General features: G+C 36.7%; 1 protein-coding gene across 1 annotated transcript; it reads left to right on the top strand.

The window, feature by feature from the left end:
• The first annotated feature begins 12170 nt into the window (after window positions 1-12170).
• Window positions 12171-19731, top strand: LOC100891742 (neuropeptide Y receptor type 2-like). Its single transcript, XM_030976338.1, has 2 exons — window positions 12171-13163; window positions 19684-19731. Exons 1-2 carry the CDS (start codon window positions 12750-12752, stop codon window positions 19729-19731), a joined length of 462 nt encoding a protein of 153 aa, XP_030832198.1. The 5' UTR covers window positions 12171-12749.
• The last annotated feature ends 1309 nt before the right edge of the window (window positions 19732-21040 follow it).

Raw genomic sequence — 21040 nt, 5'->3', positions numbered from 1 at the left:
TTTTGTTATGAGCTACTATAAAAGAAAGATTGACAAAACTTGCTGGTCTAGTAGACTCGAGACTGGTGCCCCCTCGAGAACTGAGCCCACGGCTTCGCCACTATCTTGAAGCTGTGCATAGCTGTGGGTGATTCGCAACACTGGGGGGGGGGGGGGGGGGGGGTTTCATAAAACTTGTCATCAGTGACAAATTACAGTTTTTGTTATAAGCTACTAAAATCCTTGCTTCTGATTGGTTATCAGCAGATTTGTCACTGAATTTTGGCATTTGTCATTGAGAAAAAAGCTTTGTGGAACGGGTCCCAGGAATATGTTCTAATTACTGCATATTATTTTACGGACACAGTTTTCCGTGTGTAGCATTGAATTACAAAACAAAATTCTCTGCTTTTAGCACAAACCAAGATAAGCAATACTTAAGCATCTCAAGGACCCATAGTATGTCTTCAAACCTCTAATGTTCATGTCTCCACTGGTATGTAATGTGAGTGGTACTTGAATATTCCTAGTACTTGGAAACCTACTCATCCTTGTTGGTTGTTTCCTGTGACAAACAGTCACATCACTAATGCACAGCTTGTGTCTCACTGCGTTGGGTTTCACTGATTGTCTCAGGCCCTGTTAAAGTGCCGCATCATTTCAATCAAGATTGGTTACTGTCTGTCTCGTGCATAGGATATGTTCTTATATTGTTTTATACCCACTCGATTATTTTAATCAATCGATTATTAAATTAATTAATGATACATCCCAATATGTTTTTACCGATTCATAGCAAGTTTCAAGCCATACAGTTTTTGTAAGTTGTCTTTTATTGTTGTTAGTGTTGTGCCAAATTGTGCCAACTTCAGATCTCAGAGAGGGGTATAGAGTAGCAGTATATACTATCATCAAAAGCCATGGATCATAGCACAAACAAAATAAATCTTAGACAATAAGGTCAGACCTTGTAATAACTTGTCGGCTGTCCCCTGCAGGACCATACACTGTTAATATTCAGTACAATTGATGGCCTTTTGACAGGTAGCTGACGAGTTATGATTGTGATTACATTTTCATAGACTTCTAAAAGATCCTATCAGTTCTATATTCATATTATATTAACATCGTTATGCTGTACAGACTACTATTACTTTTAACATGAAAGCAAAATACACCATCCCTCCAAATGTGCATTATGGCAAGAAGAAACAGAGTGCGCCTTTAAAAGCAGGAAAGGAATTGGGCGGATGGTTAGAGCGAAGACGAGACACTGTGTACTCTGTCGACTCGTGTCAGTTTAAATTGGATCCCATACACCCGTAGAGTGTCACCTGTATGCCACCAGGCGCGGCGGACTTCCATTTCGAGGGTACCATTACATGGAAGAAACTCTAAATGAGGCAACGTCACCACAGACCCGGGTTGTTGGAAGGGCTTGGCGCCAACATCCTATGCTCCATTCATGTTTATCCTATCGAATTGATAGAGGGTTTTGGACAATGAATATGCGGAAGAGGATGAAGACCCTTCAGGCTTATGGACGAGGAAAGAGTACCAAGACCCCAATGCGGGAAACACGACGTCTCCAGCTCAATATACCCGTGGTGGAACCTATTTTCGACCTGCCGCATTGCACTGCGCTCAGTTACGGCCAGTACGGCATTGATCAGGGACCTTTCCACTTCATTTACCATCATCAGGAAAATGGAAAGAAGCCTGTAGACTTAAATGACTGCAAGAAATAGGCTTAGGTTATTATGTTGCAGTCGAAATCTCCATGTGCTAAGGTCGACCTGCCCACCAAAATCGAATTAGTATTCATGAAGGAGAAACATAGAGGGGGAGAAGAAGAAGGGAAGTGAAGATGGAGTCAGAGATACAGAGATAGAACGTGTGAGAAAGAGAGAGAGAGAGAGAGAGAGAGAGAGAGAGAGAGGGGTGGGGGTATATCTAGGGTAAGTGTTACAAAATGTATCTACAAATACATCTTGTAAATAGGACCATCTGATCTAGTTGCATCTCTAATCATCGCCCCTCCCAAGAGGCATAATATTAACCCCATCAAAATATCTTAATTGGTGCAGGTCGATTAGAAAATAATAACGGGGCTCAGTTAGGGGCAATCTTGTTATAGTTACGGTAATCTATAAAACTGACAATTGCACTTATTTGTAAGAAAGCACAGATATCCTTTCTTCCTCTTGGCGTAGACAAACAATTTAACGTTTTGGTTTACTCCACAACACATTAACAATACAAAGAGCTCAAAGATGAAGAAAGATAAGTAGTTTCATGTAGTTAAACAACCCTTAACTGTTTTAAAGGTATAATGTTTCAATATAACCTGATATCGAAAGGGTCATATCACCGATTCAGTCGCAAGACATATAAACACAATTATTTCAGATGTAACTGAACACACTATGATCCTGATGATATGAATTTGTTAGCGTCCCTGTTTGGCTCGCCCTTAATCTGCCTGGTGATCTTGATATCAAGCAATTCCACATCAGAGAGCAGAATAAGCCTAAGGATGTGGTCAGTGCGACTGGGTAGAGTCTTATATTACATTTCATTATCTAGGTGAAGTGAGCAGATTATATAGCAGTGATCCAAACACCCTAAGGCCGTAAAACCTAGGAAAAGGGTTCGTTGTTAGGCGAGGTTAATTTCCAGACAATATAAAGTGGGGCAGGACAGGAGATGACGATAAATGGAATGGCACTATCTTCCCATATTAATAGAAATGCTACTATATTTCTTACATAATGGCTTATTCTTTGGAATTTCTTGTCACCTCAATCACCTCAATATCACACCGATTGAAACTAATATATACAGTAACACATGCAAACCAAGTATCATCTACGTAATAATACAACTTCATTCGTATGTATACAATCGAGGAGTCAAATGTAGAGAGCCCCCCCCCCCCCCCCCCACAAAAACAACATCCTGTTTCTTGGAAGAACGGACCTCGTAAAAATTCCAGCGGTCATATTTGCTGCAATAGTAAGCTTGAATAGCAAGGCAATGACATCAAATTACCCTTGGAACCATACTAAAGGCAAATTACAGTTGTTCACAACTCTCTTATCATACAATGATTTGTGATATGAGGTTCTGTGAAAACACCGTCTTGAATTACCAATATATAAGTCTATGTACACCTCACGCGATTCTCTTCCACTTATTTAAAAAAATGGTTGCCACAATTGTTTCACACAGTAGGTTGGATTCAAACAACTAAACATAACAAAACGAAAAGTGAAAGAATAAGATAATAATTTTATTAGACGATGATTTAAAGCGGGTGAGATGTCTCATTGTGTATTGGTAAAAGTAGTAGGAAACTGTTCACATTGGTAAAGCAATATCAATGACTTTATAATTCATTTAATAGAACTAAGTTGCTTAGTTTTCTACCAGTTGAATACAACCCCGAGAACAGAAATTACCTCATAAAATAAACAATTTTCTGCATACAAGCATAGATATATACATTAAACAAAAAATAATGGTCAAGATACATATATTTACATATATATATATATATAGAGAGAGAGAGAGAGAGAGAGAGAGGGAGGAGGAGGAGGAAAATACGGTTTTAGGCCACCTACCCCCTGGATATCCATCCCCGGATAACCACCCCCAGGCAACTACCTCCTAGGACATCTACCCCCTAGGACAATTACCCCCGGACAACTACCCCCTAGGACAACTACCCCCCCCCAGACAACTACCCCCCAGACAACGGGAGTTGTCCGGGAGTAGTTGTCCTGGGGGGTAGTCGTCCTAGAGGGTGGTTGCCCTAGGGGGTAGTTGACCTAGGGGGTGGTTGTCCTAGGAGGTAGTTGACTGGGTGTGTTTATCAGGCGGGTGGATGTCCAGGGAGTAAGTGTGCGGATACGGGCGAAAACATATGGCAATCGTTAAGTGTTAAGGTGCCTTTTACATAAGCCGCTCATAAGAAGACAACATATTCCATAGTACTGATGTTCCTGATAACAAAAAAAAATCTTGAGAGTGCCTGATACTAGCAAAGACTTGTGAATGATTATCATTACATTCTTCTGAGTTCTCCAAAGCTTATCTTCATGAGATATGAACTCATTGTTGGTATTGTGGTTCAGTCAAACGACGTCATATCAATGTCTGGTGGTACAAATCTGTGCCCTGTGTTCATGCCCTGAAACCATTTTCTCTACCTCCCAACCAAACAAGATGTGAGAGCAATTGAGTTGGAATTATATGAAACTGTGATTAAAAGAGAAGCCACATGTGTCACACTTTCATTGTTCCTAATGTGTTACCCCATACCCCGAAATTGTTTACCCTTAAGAAAGAGCATTGTGCACACTGGCATCTCTGAAGGCATACTTTGTATCCATATCGCACTTGATTACCACTGGAAAAAGTGGCATAGGAGGCAAATGATACATCTTGTAATGTCATGTTGATATATTTTGAAACTTGAAACAATATTGTCGTTAAATATATGGCTCGAGCAAATAGCGACAGTTTTGACCTCCTTTATCTGTCAACTCAAATAACTATACGTAAATGGATAACATGAGTGGTCACAGTACAATGTAAATTAGAGCGGTTCAGTTGCACACTCTTTATGATGATCTAGAACAGAATGATGATGGCAATCGGACCGGTCGAAGCGTAATGAGAAAGGGGCGGTTTGAGAGGGGGATTATTTCTATTCCACGCGAAAACACACCGGGTAATTGAGTAAGTGCGAGATTGCAGATTTTATTTCCTTTAGGTGGAAGTGGCAAGTTTGAGGTAGCGTAAGTGCAGTTGTCTGCAGCAATCATACAATACAATCAAAGCAATCACACAATTGCCTGTCTATTGCTGTTTAATTGGTTGTGCAACAAATGCTTTGTCAGTTATTGCACCGCGAACTATTTCGTAATACTAAGACGATCCCTGGCTTCAACCGTGGAGTCATATTCATTAAATTTGTACCATTGATATAAAAATAAGTAATATTTGTGATCAATTGTTGCACGTGAAAACGAATCATATGAGAAATTCCCTGCAGATTTTTATCAAATCAAACTTTCTCCCTTCAAGTTTGGTTCTTTCCAGATTAACAATTCCTGTACATCAGTCAAAACGATGTTATGTGATACTTATTTAGACATGGACACGGTCATATTACCACACTTGTATTAGATGAAGGTAAAATAATTGTATGGTGTAATCTGGCAATATCGATGACATAGAAGGTAGGAATAATGCAAATCTCTTCAGATTTTGTAAATTCCGGTGGGATACTGGAAAACGAACAACATTGTATTTCTCCATATTAAATCTTCATACCCTATCAATGCCCAGCGGCATACACTAATTCTTAGAAAGAGAAACAATATCTGCGATGGCTAGACTAAGGGGGGGGGGGGGGGGTGGAGGGCGCCACGTCTTATCAACACAAATTATAAAAAACAAGTGCACGAATTAGATAAGTGGTTTTAAGATATATTGGGTCCAACTGCGATTCATTATATTAAAGTTAGTGTTTATAAGCATGATTATTGACATCCACCTTGGAACGGTAAGGAAAAATAAATCAGCTCAGGTAAATATCCATATAATCCTCCATATCTTCTTTGTAGTGTTAAGATGTCTGATGACCGGCTTTCTTAATTTAAGCGGAATATTAGAATAAGGATTATTATAAAAATAAAAGCAGTAATAATGAAATGTTTACAATGAAATATTATGCATTGGTTACATCAATCTTTGCAATGATTTATTTTTGTTAAATTCATGAAAATGACTGGCAGTAGATATGTTTATTTTAAGAAATAAACGCGAATACAGTGAATGTAACTATCATAAATATTTCATTCAGCTTGTTATCATTACAACACAATCTTGCCTTGAATCACACCGTTATTCATTATTTAAAAAAAAAATATTCATAAATAAGTACAAATATTCCCAGTAAATTTAAACGATATAGCTAGACACTAGTTGTAGTTCATTTGTAATCGCACCCCTCTGTATCAAATAGTGCGCTTCAACACATTTTGCATAATGTATCGCCCCGAGAATTGTACATTTTTTCTCCATCTGCAAGGACAAAATGTAAGAAAAAAAGACACAACTTGTACCTTCAACATTCGCTAGACAATGTTTATTTAGAGAAGTGTCCCTTAGGACAATAGCTAGTGTCGACAGAATTAATGCGAATACCTAACACACTCTCGGAATCACTCCACGTTCATGTGTGAGTGAAGTGGAGGACATGGGTCCCAAGGCAATCAAGTTATTGCAAGATCAGTTAAGTAAGTGAGAGTGACTATGTCTTATCGACTTCTCACTGTAATCCAGACGTAGCTGGAACAGGTGTTCTAGCTGAAGAGCATGAAATGATATACCAAATAATATCGATCAAATTAGCCGCAGCTACAAAATAGATTCGTTTTACGGACGGTCAATTTAAAATTACCTCGTTTTTCTTTCACTGATATGTGCACTCTTTTTTTCCTAATTGATCATGTCATGCAATATTTTTCCGTCCATGAATTTTCAGCATTCGCAAAGCATGTGCACCATCCCCAACATGGGATCATGTGCTAAATAGTATATTCTTTGATGTATTGCTACATGATAATACGTACATACTCGCAAAACGCATCATCTGTCTTAAATATGGTAGCATATCAACTAGATTCCCCCAACAATCAATTCTTCAAACACCGCCACTGTAGGACATAGGTAACATGTGCATTTTCATTGTGCTGGAAGGCTTACCGTGTAATAAGAGGGGGAGGGAAGGGGAGTGGAGGAGAGTGGTTTAAAGATAAACTTTAGTACTGGTAATGCGATTGCATTGTGAAAGAAAAGGTGTGGAAAGGATCAGAAACAGTTGATCATGTAGCATGTAAGTATTGGTGTGCACTGCAAGGTTCTGGAGTCATCAAAATCATAATAAATTTGACCGAGTCTTGGTAAAGTAACAAGCACTCACATAGAAAGCTATATATGGGACAACACACATGGTGTCGGGGCTAGTACTACCTTGATTTCCTTGTCTTTCTATGCGCATTACTCAGCCAGTATACATTTTCTTCCAAAATTGTTTGGCACATGTCATTTATTTGTAATCTTGAACATTCAGTGTAAGTTTCGTTTGATTCTGTGAGAATTTTTTTTAATTTTTTTTTTACCAGTACTGGAGTTTATCTTTAACGAGGCAAACATTATGTGAGGGTATGAGACCGATAAACCTGAAATGGGAAAATTCTTTTTTCTCCATGTTCTTCTCTTTATTTTTTGTCCTTCAGTAGAGGAGGAAATGGAGGGGGGGAGCAAGCTTTCGCCAGATAGCTTCCCCCTTGGACGATAAGAGAAAAGTTTACCCCTAACCTAATCTTAGCCCTACCTCTTACTCAATACTGACCTGACCCCAACCCTATGCGATCCCATACTCCTACCTTGCTCAAACCCTTATCCTAAACCAACACAGATCAATAGAACTAATAGTCAATGCCCTTTTCAGATGTTACCTCTGAGAATGCTATTAAACATTCAAGTCCACAGCCTACATAGATCACAAAGGAACGGTAACATGTGATGTGAATTAAAAATCAATTCTCAGTCAATAATGTTGTGTATTCAAGCAACGTAAAGAATTGAAATGAGAAAAGACATATAATTTTTAATTGCGTCTAGCAATATTCGGAGGCTAATCATAGCGGTAAGAGGCTACTATTGAAACAAATATTCGGTAACATTCATCTCATGTGCGGGAAGTAAAGGGACTCTTTGAACGTACCTGCTTTGTTTTAACGACGAAATCGCATTAGAATAATAGAAATTAATTGAAAATATCAAACAATAAAACAAAAATTACAGTGACGATGTATGAAGAGTACTAAACCTGTTAAAGCTGGTGACATCCTGTCGTCATATCAATCAACCTTTCTTAAGCCTTTGATAAACAGTGGGATGAGATTTATTGAATAAATAGAACATTTAGTTCGTTTGTTTACTGTTGTTGTATTTTTGTTTTGGTTTACATATACTTTTTTGTTATCTCACATTTTATACAATGATCTCTTGTACTCTCTTGTTTTTGACGAGTGAAAAAAGAATGCATCACTACAGTTCGAATAACATTTGACAAGGAGGGCTTGTGGTTTCCGATTTTCTAACCTATATTGACGGACATGAAAACAGACCAGATTCATTGGGAGTTAATGTGTTAATTTCTTAGACATGTTAGCCCCTTATAATGATGGAGGCGATTAGATGTTGCCCCTGAGAGATCCGTCAGATTGTTATCTACATGTACATGCAATAGAGGACAAACGCACAGGAAAACCTGAAACAATCTCCCCGGATATGTTCCCATACGCCACGGATGTAGACGAACCTCGGCTTTAGCTGGTGTTATACTGGGGAGTTCACCAATGTGGAGCAGCTTCGAGCAATATGGTCTCATTTCATTCAACACACAGGACAGCTGCAGTTCATCGAACAACAGCGTCCGCACTGATACTGTAATATTGTTTATGAAAATGCTACAATATACATAGAACTGTAAAATAACTCCTTTCCAAATCAAGACATAAAATGCCCAATTTTATTGATACCTACTGCTTATAGGTAGTGTACAATAACAAATAAATAATAAATAACGAAATTGGAAAAAGAACAACCCTAAAATAGTAAAATTAAACAAAAAAAAACTTAATTTGTTTTCTTTCATTCAGTAAAAAATACATTTCAAACGTACCATAAGTTGATTACAGCATGTATGGTCCAATTCGGGAGACAAAAAGGAAAAACCCGTATATAATTTCTTCTTCTATTAACCTTAAACTTGAAAAGACAAGCTTTGTTCGCCTCCTTTGGATTGCGGCATCCTTCTCATTTAGAAGGAGCAGAACACGCCCTCAATACTGGACATAAAAAGGGTGACATAATCCATCTGGATTAAAAGGATTAATCCGTCACTGACTCTAGCTTTTCACTATCACCTATCTTTTCTCCAGCGAATTCGGAGCAGCAGTTAGCAAGAAACCGAGCGAAGAATCACGTTGTGGATGAAACCTTACCTTTAAATGTTAAGCTTGGTAGAAGGCTGAATTACCAATTAAGGTTTTCTGTATCAGTCCGCAATAAGTTTAACAATAACAAGCCAATCTTGCCTTTGTTGAAAAGACAATCAAAGCACCTGACATGACATCTAAGTTAGAATCGGGAGTGGAAGGTCATTTAGATCAGGTGTCAATACAAATAAATGGACTGTAATGGGGTGTTTACATGGTGCTTTAACGGACCAATTTTTATTTGGTCTATCATTGTGTATGGTGGCTGGTAAATTCTAAACAAATTAATTACCGAGTTTTCGGGGAAACTAGGTTAAAATTGATGTCAGCATACAAAATTCTTTGAAATTCACGTTTCATTAAATACATTATTTTGGTGACCATTACTATAAATTTCTGCATCTTTCACGCGTAATATTTTGTTAGCCTGCTCTGGATTGTTTTTCACAAAGAATTATTCCTTATTCCGCCCGGCTATCAATTGATGTCGGTGACTTACTTTCATCGATCCATTTGAAAGGGAAATTTCCATCTTTTTCCCAGAAGACCGTAATCAAATATTCCAAAACACGCCAAATGTTTTGATATGTCCAAGCAAGGCCACTCAGAGAGATGATTCATAAATTGCAAACAATAATACATCAATGTAAATATCGAGGCCCATGGCCACTTATAATTTGTATAGTATCCCATGGCAAACGGGTGAAGTGTGTAGGCATGTTTTTCCTCTCTTATCGCCCATAGGACACGGCTTCTTTAAAGCGTTAACCTATTTATGTGTTATCGTTTGTATTTACCAACATGTTGAATTTAAGGATAATTATAATGATGATAAAGGCTCTCTAAAGTTACATGAAATGAAGGTTCGTTGATTCCGTGCTCATTTTATTTAAATAAGCAACTCAGTTTTTTGAAATCGTTAAGAACAACAACTATTACACAACTATATTGATGATGATGACGATAATGATGATCTTAACCATTATAATAAGAATGATTAAAACAATTATACCGATAGCAATGATAACAACAATGGTGTTTAATTATATATGTATAATATATATTTATTATAACGTTTATTATGTTATAAATTATCAAGAGGAGGTAAATACATTAATGCTAATGTCAACCTAAACGAATGATATGATATGGAGGAAAAAAACATAACGAAAAAGAGAAACTGCTGATAAGGATTATGATTATTAAGACAACGAGGAAGAACAAGATTATGTGGAAAATACATGTTATTGTTTGATTTAATTTTTTGCACTTTTCAACATAACAAAATGTATAATTCGAACCATGTAATGTGCATATATATTATAAACAAAAGTCAGAACACATATAATCATATCATATTATAAATCAATTAAATAATTACACCTTACAAAAAACACACAGTTAAAAAAAATATGTATATATTAAAAAAATGCAGAAGACCACCATCTTTATCCAGAGCTTGAACGTATTAGCAGTTTCGGGAAAGTGTACCAAATACATAGGTAACAAGGAAATATACATATACAACAAATACAAAATAATACGTATAAAGAAAAGTGGAAACAAATACGAATGCTAATGGAGGTCAGAGGACGTAATCAAATCACCCCTACTTTAAACGTAATAAATAAAATAAAAAACGTTTAAGCATATTCACTTGATCACCATTTGGATTGCTGAAATATATGTGATTCTGAGCAAGGTCTTTAATTCTCCTTACTACAGTAATGTCTCAAGCCTCGGCTATTCGTGATGTCGTTTACGTTCGCCGTTATAGGATGCTAAATTGTTGGCACGTTCTTTGTAAGTATATATAAATATCAAGAGAGAAAGAGAGAAAAGGGAGAGAGAGAGAGAGAGAGAGAGAGAGAGAGGGGGGAAAGGCTGTGGATGTATGCGCTTGTGTGCGTACGTGCGGATGTGTGTGTGTGTGCGTATGTGTGTGCGTGTGTGTGTCGGTTGTAAACGTTTACTTACAACCTTCCCTTTTCCTTGTTCAATTCAAATTTGTCCTTACACTGATTGAAGAAACAGACGTGGTGGTAATTATGTGCATGCAATTTTGGACGATTGAATGTTTATTAATCTCCAGTGTATAATTTAACTGCTTTTATTCACAAACCAAGGACCATGGATAAAAGACGTAGACAAAATTGTCGACAGTGTACATGTTCTTGAAACAAAATGCTTTTGAGATGATAAATAAGCAAATTTTTGTGGTCGTTTCAATATTTTGAACATTACATTGTACTTGCAAATCAGTCATCCACGCTGCTAAATGTGCAAGTATTCTGAATATCATTAAGCATGAATGATGTCTTTTTTAAAAAAAATAAATTTTCCCCTCTCATTTGACCAGTTGCCTGCTCTCTGTCTTCCTTTTTCTTCTTTCTGATGAGCGTTGTTAATCTCTGGTTGTCTCTTGTTATCTCTTGTTATCTCTTGAAATCTCTTAGCAGTAGATATTGGCAACTTGATATACTTTATTATATGATCCGCCATAATTCATGTTGATGCTATGTGATGTTTTTTTTTAAATAAAAAAGATTAATAAAAAATGAAATACAAAAGTAGGTACACTGCTTTGAAGAGTGGAGTGTACATGTGAGTGGTCAGCGTACATAAGAGGTAATGTCTGCGCAGTTGCATTTGTTGAATTTTGACGAAAGAAAGAATATCTTAATACACAAAATAAGTGACAACAAAATAAAAATACAGCGCAGTTGGAGAACAGATGTTAATAAATGTACAATCCAATATTAGCATTTTTATACAAAATTGTCAGTGTCTATGAAGACTTAAATCTGTTATGCTTAAAAAAAAACACTTAAACTTTGAATCCGGTAATTATTCATCCAGTACTAATAACTGTTCGAGCGTGGAATGAATTAATGTTAACTAGTTTAATCCTGTGGGCCGTGATTCTATACTATCAATCACAATTTTGCAGTGCGCCTGTCTGGTGTGATAGAGCGAGCAGCGTTCTCCGCAAACATGCATACACCACCACAAAAAACGCACAAACGCGCACACCCTGGCCTCTCTTGTAGCGCATCCGATCAAACGGCGAGGGGGAAAAAACCCTGGACCATTCGGCAAACAGAACGAAGGCCTTCTGCACCTAATTCTACATGCACGCTGATTTGAAGCGATAGATCAGTCTTGGTTTTCCTCTACTTTGCTCATTCACTGATCTACTGCTGTCTACCTAAGATGTGATTCACCACTCACTCTCCATTGCCGAAACATAGCGCATTTCTTTTTTCTGCTATCATGTAATTACAGGACTTCAGTGGAATCAACTTTTTATTATCGAAATGATATTTGGAAAGGGGTGAATATTTCGCAGAGTATATTTCTTCTATATTGTGGAAACAGGTATCTGCAGCAGAAGTGAAGTTTCCTCGTGGTGCTGCTGTCATATGGTAGGTTGGAACAATACACAGCAGTGATTTACAATGATATTCCATCATATAAATATCATTTCCAGCCATATCTCTCACCACAAACATCTGTGAACCTACATTTTCAAAAAAGTCTTCTATTTCCGCATAATCCTAAAGAAAATTGATAGTTGGATTGAACTATCCTTTGAACATTGGAATGATGGTCAACTTGCTCTCATGACCGTTTCCCTGCCAATTTCGGGACTATCAATGTATTTATTTCTTCTATTCTGACTGCAAATGAATGATTAACGCTGCAAACATGCCTTCAGACGCCGATTTAGCTTGCATCCCATCCTTAAACGGGACCTCGGATTTGAATACCACGTCCAGCAGCTGTATGAAGGACATTGGTTCCGAGGCTGATTACTCTGATTACTATCAGATGAGTGAGACTGCGGACATGGTGATGAAGACCCTACCACGAATCGTGATGATCTTAATCGCTATCACTGGTCTTACTGGTAACTCTATTGTTCTCTACATCATCGTCAAGCATCGTGATATGAGGACAGTGACCAACTACTTCGTAGCAAACCTAGCCATCACAGATATCACCTTCCTGGTACTGTGTGTCATACCTACGGTCATCGCTATCGGTGGAATACACTGGCCACTCGGAGGATTCATGTGTCGCATCAACTCATATTTTCAATACGTGAGTACCTGTATCATTATTTTACCCCAAAGCCCATAGTAACTTGGTGTATCATGTATTCATATGGGAATGAAATAATGCGGTACTGGATGGGCTACCTTTTATGTTATCATAACTAGAAAACCGAGGTACTGACAAACCCACATGCCTGCCATCAAACTCACCTTTCTTTGAAACACTTGTGATCCAGTGGTTCATAAGAAAATTGAAGGTTGGGATCCGAACCTCTGACAGGTACCAAATATATTTTAAAAGACATTGCTCCATATATATTCTACTCCTGATTGAGGTGCTAGACGGTTAGGTATCCAGTATGCTTTTAACTTGTTTAAATTTGGGAACTGGGATATAAGCAGAGTAATATATGACTGTAAAGACCTTTGAGGAATTATCTGATATTGGAAATGTATTAAAAACACAACGATAATTATGATTATTATTTATTACCTTGAAAATCGTTTTCTCAAAAAGTGTGAGAGGGGCATTTAGTGTGCTCACATGAAAAGAATAAATATAACATCTTTAAAGTACAAGAAGAATTTTCAGTTTCCCAATCACATTGCTTTACCATTGCAATAAAGCCTTAGTACTTCCGTTCATCAAATCCATATTATTTTTTGAAAAACAGTTTTAATGCAGCTTTTATTTTATTCAAGAACACGAAAGAATGTGATGGTCAAATATCTAGTGGTCTGTAATTGACAACCACTTTTTGTAATATAGACTCTTTTGTTGCCTTCGCCTTGTAAAATTTACTGTGTTTTTTCAAGGAAGCTTACAATCACGAGTGTTAAAACAAGTTGATGAGATTCAAAATAAAGGTTATAATAATGTACCTAATTAAAGTTTTATGCAAATCCTACTTTAGTAATCAAACAAAGTGACAAAAATACTGATGATTTATACAATAATTGGCAACATCCTCAATGCTTAGTGATTTCTGACTTAGAAAAATGTACCTGAAGTTCACGTCCATGATTTCGCTCGCTGTTATTTTGTTGAAGAATATTTGTTAATTTTACTTTTCCATAACGCAGAAACGATTTTAGAATAGTTCAAGGCTTTTTATGTCATGTGGAAAATAATAAAGTGTTGCCTCACACAGTCGTTAACAAAACACAGTCACTAAGAGACTAACATTACGCACAGGTAGGGCATATAATACATAACAATATTTGTATTACGATGGTAAGGTCTTAGACCATAGTCTAACAGGGTCACTGGACGTACTAATGGAATTCGTCTCAAGGCTGGAGAAAGGTCCTACTCAATCGAGTAGAATGAATGGAAGAATCGAACACCGAGCCGCTTATTTTCCATTACTCGCGAAACTTAAGATGGCCAAATGACGTCGAGAAGCAAGCCGTGTGCTTTCTTTACAGCCACAAGAGCATCATTCAGATACAGAGAGAGGAGGAGGATGGTGAGGGGAAGAGAGAGAGAGAGAGAAGATAAATATGGATGAAGAGGAGAGAGAGAGAGAGGGAGAGAAAAAGAGGGAGAGAGAGGGGAAGAGTGGAAAAAGAGGGATGGTGGAAATATTTAGAAAAGAGTATGAGAGCTAATGATAAATAGAAATAGAGATAAAATGGAGAAAGAGGGGAGACAAAGAGAGGGTGATTTAAAGAAAGAGAATAATAAACAATGATAGGGAGTGAGAAAGTGAGAGAGAAAGAGAGAGAGGGGAGGGAAGAGAAGGTGGAGACATAAAAAGTGAGATAGAGAGGAAAAGAGAGAGAGAGAGATAGAGATAAAGGGAGGTGCAAGAGAAATGGTCGTCTGGGGGTATGTTAGCTGGTGTAACCCTACCTCCACTTTCACATTTTTAAGTAGTCACGTGATCAGCCGTAAGCAATCAGAGTGCATTTGATGGAAACAAACAATCTCATTTCACTTAAATAGTAAACGTCATTGATAAGGCTGCAAAATAATCATTTATTTACCTGGGAAGCGTTGCCGTTTGGCTTTCATAAGTAAATGATTTTCATTTTCAATCATGAAAAGGAATTAAACAAACCACAACATCTACTGATAGTGGTTATGAGTAAATGGATCAGAAAACCGTATTTGGTGTAATGCAACTTATAGACGCTGATTTTTTTTTTAAACGCCTGAACAAAAGTAAATGGAATGTATAAAAGTTAGTCGATAATCAGTCGATAGACCCGGTGTTGTCTCGGCTGTGCAGGCTGCTTCTTCTTAGAGCATGGTAGAATGTCATCACCACATGGAGGCTACGATGATAAAGTAAGGACATAATTGATCTTGGAAAAAAAAGGAAGATTAAATTACCCCTCATGCTTACAATTCATCAGTTGCAAATAATTGCCCCCAAGAAAAAGAGGAGGAGGGTATAGACTGAAGGGCATTGTATCCATCTATTCCACTGGATGATTGTGATAGTCTGTACATGCTGCATGAGCTAAGAGCTTCAAACAATATGGTCATAACTGTGATGATGATGATGGTGATGATGGTGGTTATTAGTATGTTGATAATGACAGAAATAATTTTTGTGTTCGTATCCATATTTATGATCACCAAAATAATCCCAATAATTACATGAATAATCATTAGTGTAAATATTAATTTTGAAAATAAAAATTGCCTCTCCTAACTTTTATTACGTTCTTTAGACAATTCATTTTCTATATTGAATATATAGATCCAAAGATGAGCATTCGCATATACTTCAAATAACTGTTATAACATCAATATTTAGCTTTCATTTGTATGAATCAAAAGTGTAATATTAATTAGTATTTGATAACGAATGAATTCAATCCCTTTGTTTGTCGGGACGCTTTAATTTCTTAGTGATGGATAAGAGTAACATGTCGACAAATAAAAGCGATATATGAAATGCGTCTTAGTAGCTGGCATGCACATATGGCATGGTACCTTGGTGCATATCGATTTAGCGGCTGCATGTAGAACAGTATTTACCATGTGCCTTGGAAGGAATTGAATCAATCCCGGAGACTTCCGACATGTGATATGGGGATCTGTCCAAGAACACCCATGATCCCAATGAAATATCCCTTCTACAGGGCCTCAGGGAGAAATACACCCTTTTCAATTTCTCTTCTCCCCTCTATCTTCTTCTCCGCCTCCTGCTCTCTCCATTTTTACTCCTCTTTGAGACAATTAAATGAAAATCAGATATCTGTTATGTATTATTCCGTGCATTCCCCCTTTGTTTCGTATTGTTCTTTTGTTCAAAACCTGTTCTATCATTTGCCTATTCAGGCTCGTACGATCGATTTCTCCTTCCTTCTCAACTGAATGTAATCTCTCACCACAATATTGAATTCTTTAATTCACCGAGGGAGCCGGAAAACAGGAAATAAAAATAGAAACTGCGGTATTAGGGTTTTCAAATGGACTTCATAGTTAGGTCGTCGTAGATTGTGGATATCCTGAAAAGTTTTGTATTTTATCAAGAGCCCCTGAACAGGGGATCGCAGTTTGTAAACGATTCAATTGATTTCATTAGTTTACTGGGAGCAGACTGTGATATAATACAACGTATCTGCATCAACAGACAGTCGAGAGTAGTGCACTCTCCTTCCCCATCATCGTATACATATCCCGTCAAATATTATGTTCATATATATATATATATATATATATATATAAATTAATCCTATATAATTGATCTTATATTTCTATGCTATATATGTAAATTCACTTTAACAAAATCATATGTTGCCAATGTGATCCCGTAGTTTTAAGGAAAAATGACCCTCTTTGAAATAAAGAGGTAATAACTTGATTTCCCTTTAAATTCTTATAGCTGTTTTAATTTCATATTCTACATCCCATTTTAGTGGTCAATTATGTATTCAATAAATCACGGGGCTATGCCTGCATGTGAATATGATGGTACAAGAAATATCTAAGCAATTTAAATCTAGAATAAAGCGGGTATGGTGAGAGCTTATTGGTTCAAATATTCATGTGCCGAAATTGTCTTAAAAGCACTATACATATCAATAAGGATTTTAATTATTAACCAAGCACACGTACATTGTAAACGTTTGATAGGAAATTGTTAAAGACAAAAAAGGAGAAATTAATGCACATGCAATGAATAAATTGTGTCTTGCATTTCTTGTTAGTAACCAGAAGGTAACATCATCGAATATATTTGCCATGCGTGTACTGGCACAGTGGACGGCTGGTTTCAGGACGGTTATTACGTTTCATTGCTTATATTGAACACTACAATTCGAAATGCATTAATTTAGTTTAATTTTAACATGAGATTTTACCTAAACCTTAATAAGAACTCCTTTTTAATTCAGTAAATCATCTTTTTTTGTTCACGGTGAGCCAAAGCTAATGTCTACGACGGATCATATATTACTTAATTTCTAGTAGCTATCGGCCTTTGCTCATCATTAAGTACTTTTCATACATTGTAAGGGTTTTAAAGGAAATCTGAAACATTTTACATAAGCTTTCCATGTGATAGAAATTAGTATCTACGATTGAAAACTCTCCGTTCCAAAACACTTAGGCGATGCTGTGACACATATAATCCTCCGACTTAAGAGGATATCTTCTCCCAAGTCTGGGACTGTATAGCTGTAGGCTTCACGGCTCCCTTAGACCAGAGATATTTATAGCATGCATGGTATATAAATACTGGTGGATTTTGTGGTGAAAACCCCTTGGCGTAGTCTGATGGTTCACAATCACGCGATTATTTCCCAAACCTGAAACCAGTCGCTTAATACAGAAGTACAGCCATGTGACAATTATTAGTACATGATTTGATAGGGATTTCATTAGTTTTATAATACCAAAACCTGGCCAGATTTCACAAGGAGTTCAATTACCAGAGATTCAATAATTGAACTAAAGTTTAGTTTAGTTTATCATTTGCACTTGATGTCTTTGTCCTTGTCCCTTAAATCAATAAGGAGGTCCATCAATATAATGTTATGTGGTTGATAAAACTAAATACACGCTATGGAATTATGATGATGTTTCGTAAAATCTTTAATATAATCAGTAAGTGATTGATATAATTGTATTTATATGCATAGTGTTTTCATATGTCCCCGCACACCTATTAATTTTCTCAACGCTTATCACTATCCTTTACAAAATCCTTATTTCACTTCATGGAAGTGGTTCTACATGGTGCGATTCATTGTAGGGGTGCAGGCCAAAAACAGATATAACATTTTACGCAAATACTATACATTTTTTAAAATCATATAACTACGTTTTTACGTTCTCGTTTGCTTTTTAATTCAAGTGAGTGATATGAATAAAAAAAATTGTCTAGTATTTGCGTTATAGGTGTGTTCTATCATCAGTAGATATGAACCAATTGTCTTCAGCTACCTGTTTTTATAATTTTTTTCCATTTCGTGATGAATTCGATGTTAACCAGACTTTTTATCACCCAAATGTCACCTTGAAGAACCGTGGGAGAAGAACCAAATTTACAGCTAGGTACGTAGGAGATAAATCAATTAATGAGCGGTAGGCACTAGAGAACGCTATTAATGGCGTCTGAATGGTCTTGTTTCCCATCTCATACCGGAGATTTTCGATCAATATTTGCACATGTCCGTGGTTTTCTATTTCAGAGGCTTGAAAGCAAACATTAATTTGATAGGGAGGCTTACTTTTACAAACGAGATAAGGGAGAAATGTGAAGAGGGCGAAGAGGAAATCAAATACTTTTGAACCTTAACGAGTTCAAAAACATGCAGTTTTAATAAAAAGTTATACTACATTTTGTACTGCCATAAGTTTTGTTGCGAAAACAAATTTGTATTATATTTGCAATTACAATTTAAATGCCGTCTTGTCAATATGTAATTTTCCACTGAGTGAGTTATACATCTCGCATGACTATGTTCCGTAATTGCTTCATATTGCTGAATTGCCCGTGTTTAGTAAATTGCTAATTAGTGTATTTATAACGTGGAACTTTTTTTATAAACAGCGTTTCTAGTACTCTATTCAGGATATATCGCAGCTTGAAAGTTTGATTGATATTGTATATCTCCTAGGGGTTTCGGTTTCACATGAGAAAAATCATCGGGAGGGTGAAAAGTGCGATATATGATGGTGTCCATGGAAACAAAAGAAATGTCATAGTTGTATCGGTTGTCCTTCTTTCATATTTGAATATTTTGCAGAACATTCCCGACTGAAGAAGCTAAGGGTCCTTATAACTTAAAACGCATTCTTTATATGTTGCATAAATGTGAATCATTGTAGACAAGAAGCTCTTCTATGGTTAAGCGCACGACAAAAACAGTGCCAGATGTGCCAGTAGATATATTTGAAACAATGTTGATTCCATATGCATATCAATGTACTTGCCTGTGCCACTGGGATTTGTTCAGTTGGAATGTATTTGATTGCACCCAATATTTTCCATGAGCCCCACTTCATTTAATAGATGCATGGAAATGATTTGATAGGGAGAATACTATATTTGGAGGAATACTGCAGTGCGAGTGGATGAGCCCATGACTCCTATATCTTGTAGGTTGCAGCGGACCAACCCAAGGTCCTGTCAACATACCCTTCATCTTAGCCAAAGCCTCTTGATCATGATAAGACACCAAACCCGTCTCGTATGCTTCCAGCCGGACAGACTCCTGGGAAAAATCAAATAAACATGAGCCATGAAGAGGTATCTCTCTACTAACAAACTATCTCTTGCTTCCCAAGGGTCCGAGTAGCCAGAGCAAAGTCATGGCCTAAGCCTGCATTAGCCTTCTGTGTAAACAACGACATACATCTCCAATGATTGATGAATTCACAGATGTGGCGATCTGCAGTAGGAGAAAGAAACAACAATACCCAAAGTAATTCCAACCTCACCATGTTAACAATTTATTAAGTGAACCTTCAGATGAAAACGTGCATTAAACCTATTCTTGATTCTAACGTCTACATTTTAACATTTTTAAACCGAACTTTATTGATAATTGATATGTACATTGAAAAATATTAAATTTTTATAAACAAGTTTTAATGTTTTCAAAAATAATAATGAAAAAAGAAGACAAACAAGTATTACATTTTAATACATTATAGTTAAGCTTAACTCAATTTTTTTTCTCAAGACCGATTTCAAATTACTGTACTACAAAATAAATTACTAATTTCAATTATGATGACACTGTGACATTTATCAATCCATATCCTCGCTGCAAAAATACGGAATTAAATATTTCATTATGAGTTTCTTACATGTTTGGTATGGTCTTTATTTGTAATGATATCCGTTAATCCGACGAGTTTGTACGCTCATCCTAGATCCACTTCTGGATTTCATTTAAACCTAACCAACTTTATTGAAATATGTAAAAAGCTAAATAAAGTGTACACGGGCAGTAACACAAATGTCAGTCCATGGCTGGGTTTCAAATAAAGACATTAAACTATTCATTGCGTTTCTACACTATCTAAAATATTAGTTTTTCCTTATTAATCAAGATTTCAGAATGTCAAACATTATACAAAACAGTCTCATTCGACGTTCTGCTCTTGATTACTAGACCGAGCACGCTACAATTTGAAATGAATTTTTCATGTTATCTCATATTAGACAAGACATGTGGAGATTGTGTTGAGAATGACATTATAGGAAGACGACAGAGTTAATGGCAAACAGATTGAACGCAATCAGCCTGTAATCAACCTCAATAAAAAACAGAATCAGTGAAAAAAAGAAGGGGCAAGTGAGAGATTGAAATCAGTTTGGAATGACATCTCGCTATGATGGCAGGGTGATGAGAAGCTATGCTCGTCAAGATGGCGAATTCAACTCTCTTTGTCAAGGCTGCCACCATAATTCCTTGATAATGAGGATGTCTTTAAGGACACACCACACGGAT

Source organism: Strongylocentrotus purpuratus, unplaced genomic scaffold, assembly GCF_000002235.5.
Source record: "Strongylocentrotus purpuratus isolate Spur 01 unplaced genomic scaffold, Spur_5.0 spur5_scaffold_9, whole genome shotgun sequence".
Classification (NCBI taxonomy): domain Eukaryota; kingdom Metazoa; phylum Echinodermata; class Echinoidea; order Camarodonta; family Strongylocentrotidae; genus Strongylocentrotus; species Strongylocentrotus purpuratus.
Note: the sequence above shows the minus strand (reverse complement) of the source record. Positions and strands in the feature narration are given on the sequence as shown.

What these genes read in the sequence shown, in the direction of transcription:
- LOC100891742 (XM_030976338.1), top strand. Translation starts at nt 12,750, where the DNA reads ATGATTAACGCTGCAAACATGCCTTCAGACGCCGATTTAGCTTGCATC. An exon ending in TCAACTCATATTTTCAATAC is followed by an intron (nt 13,164 to 19,683) that starts GTGAGTACCTGT and finishes TATATCTTGTAG; the next exon opens with GTTGCAGCGGACCAACCCAA.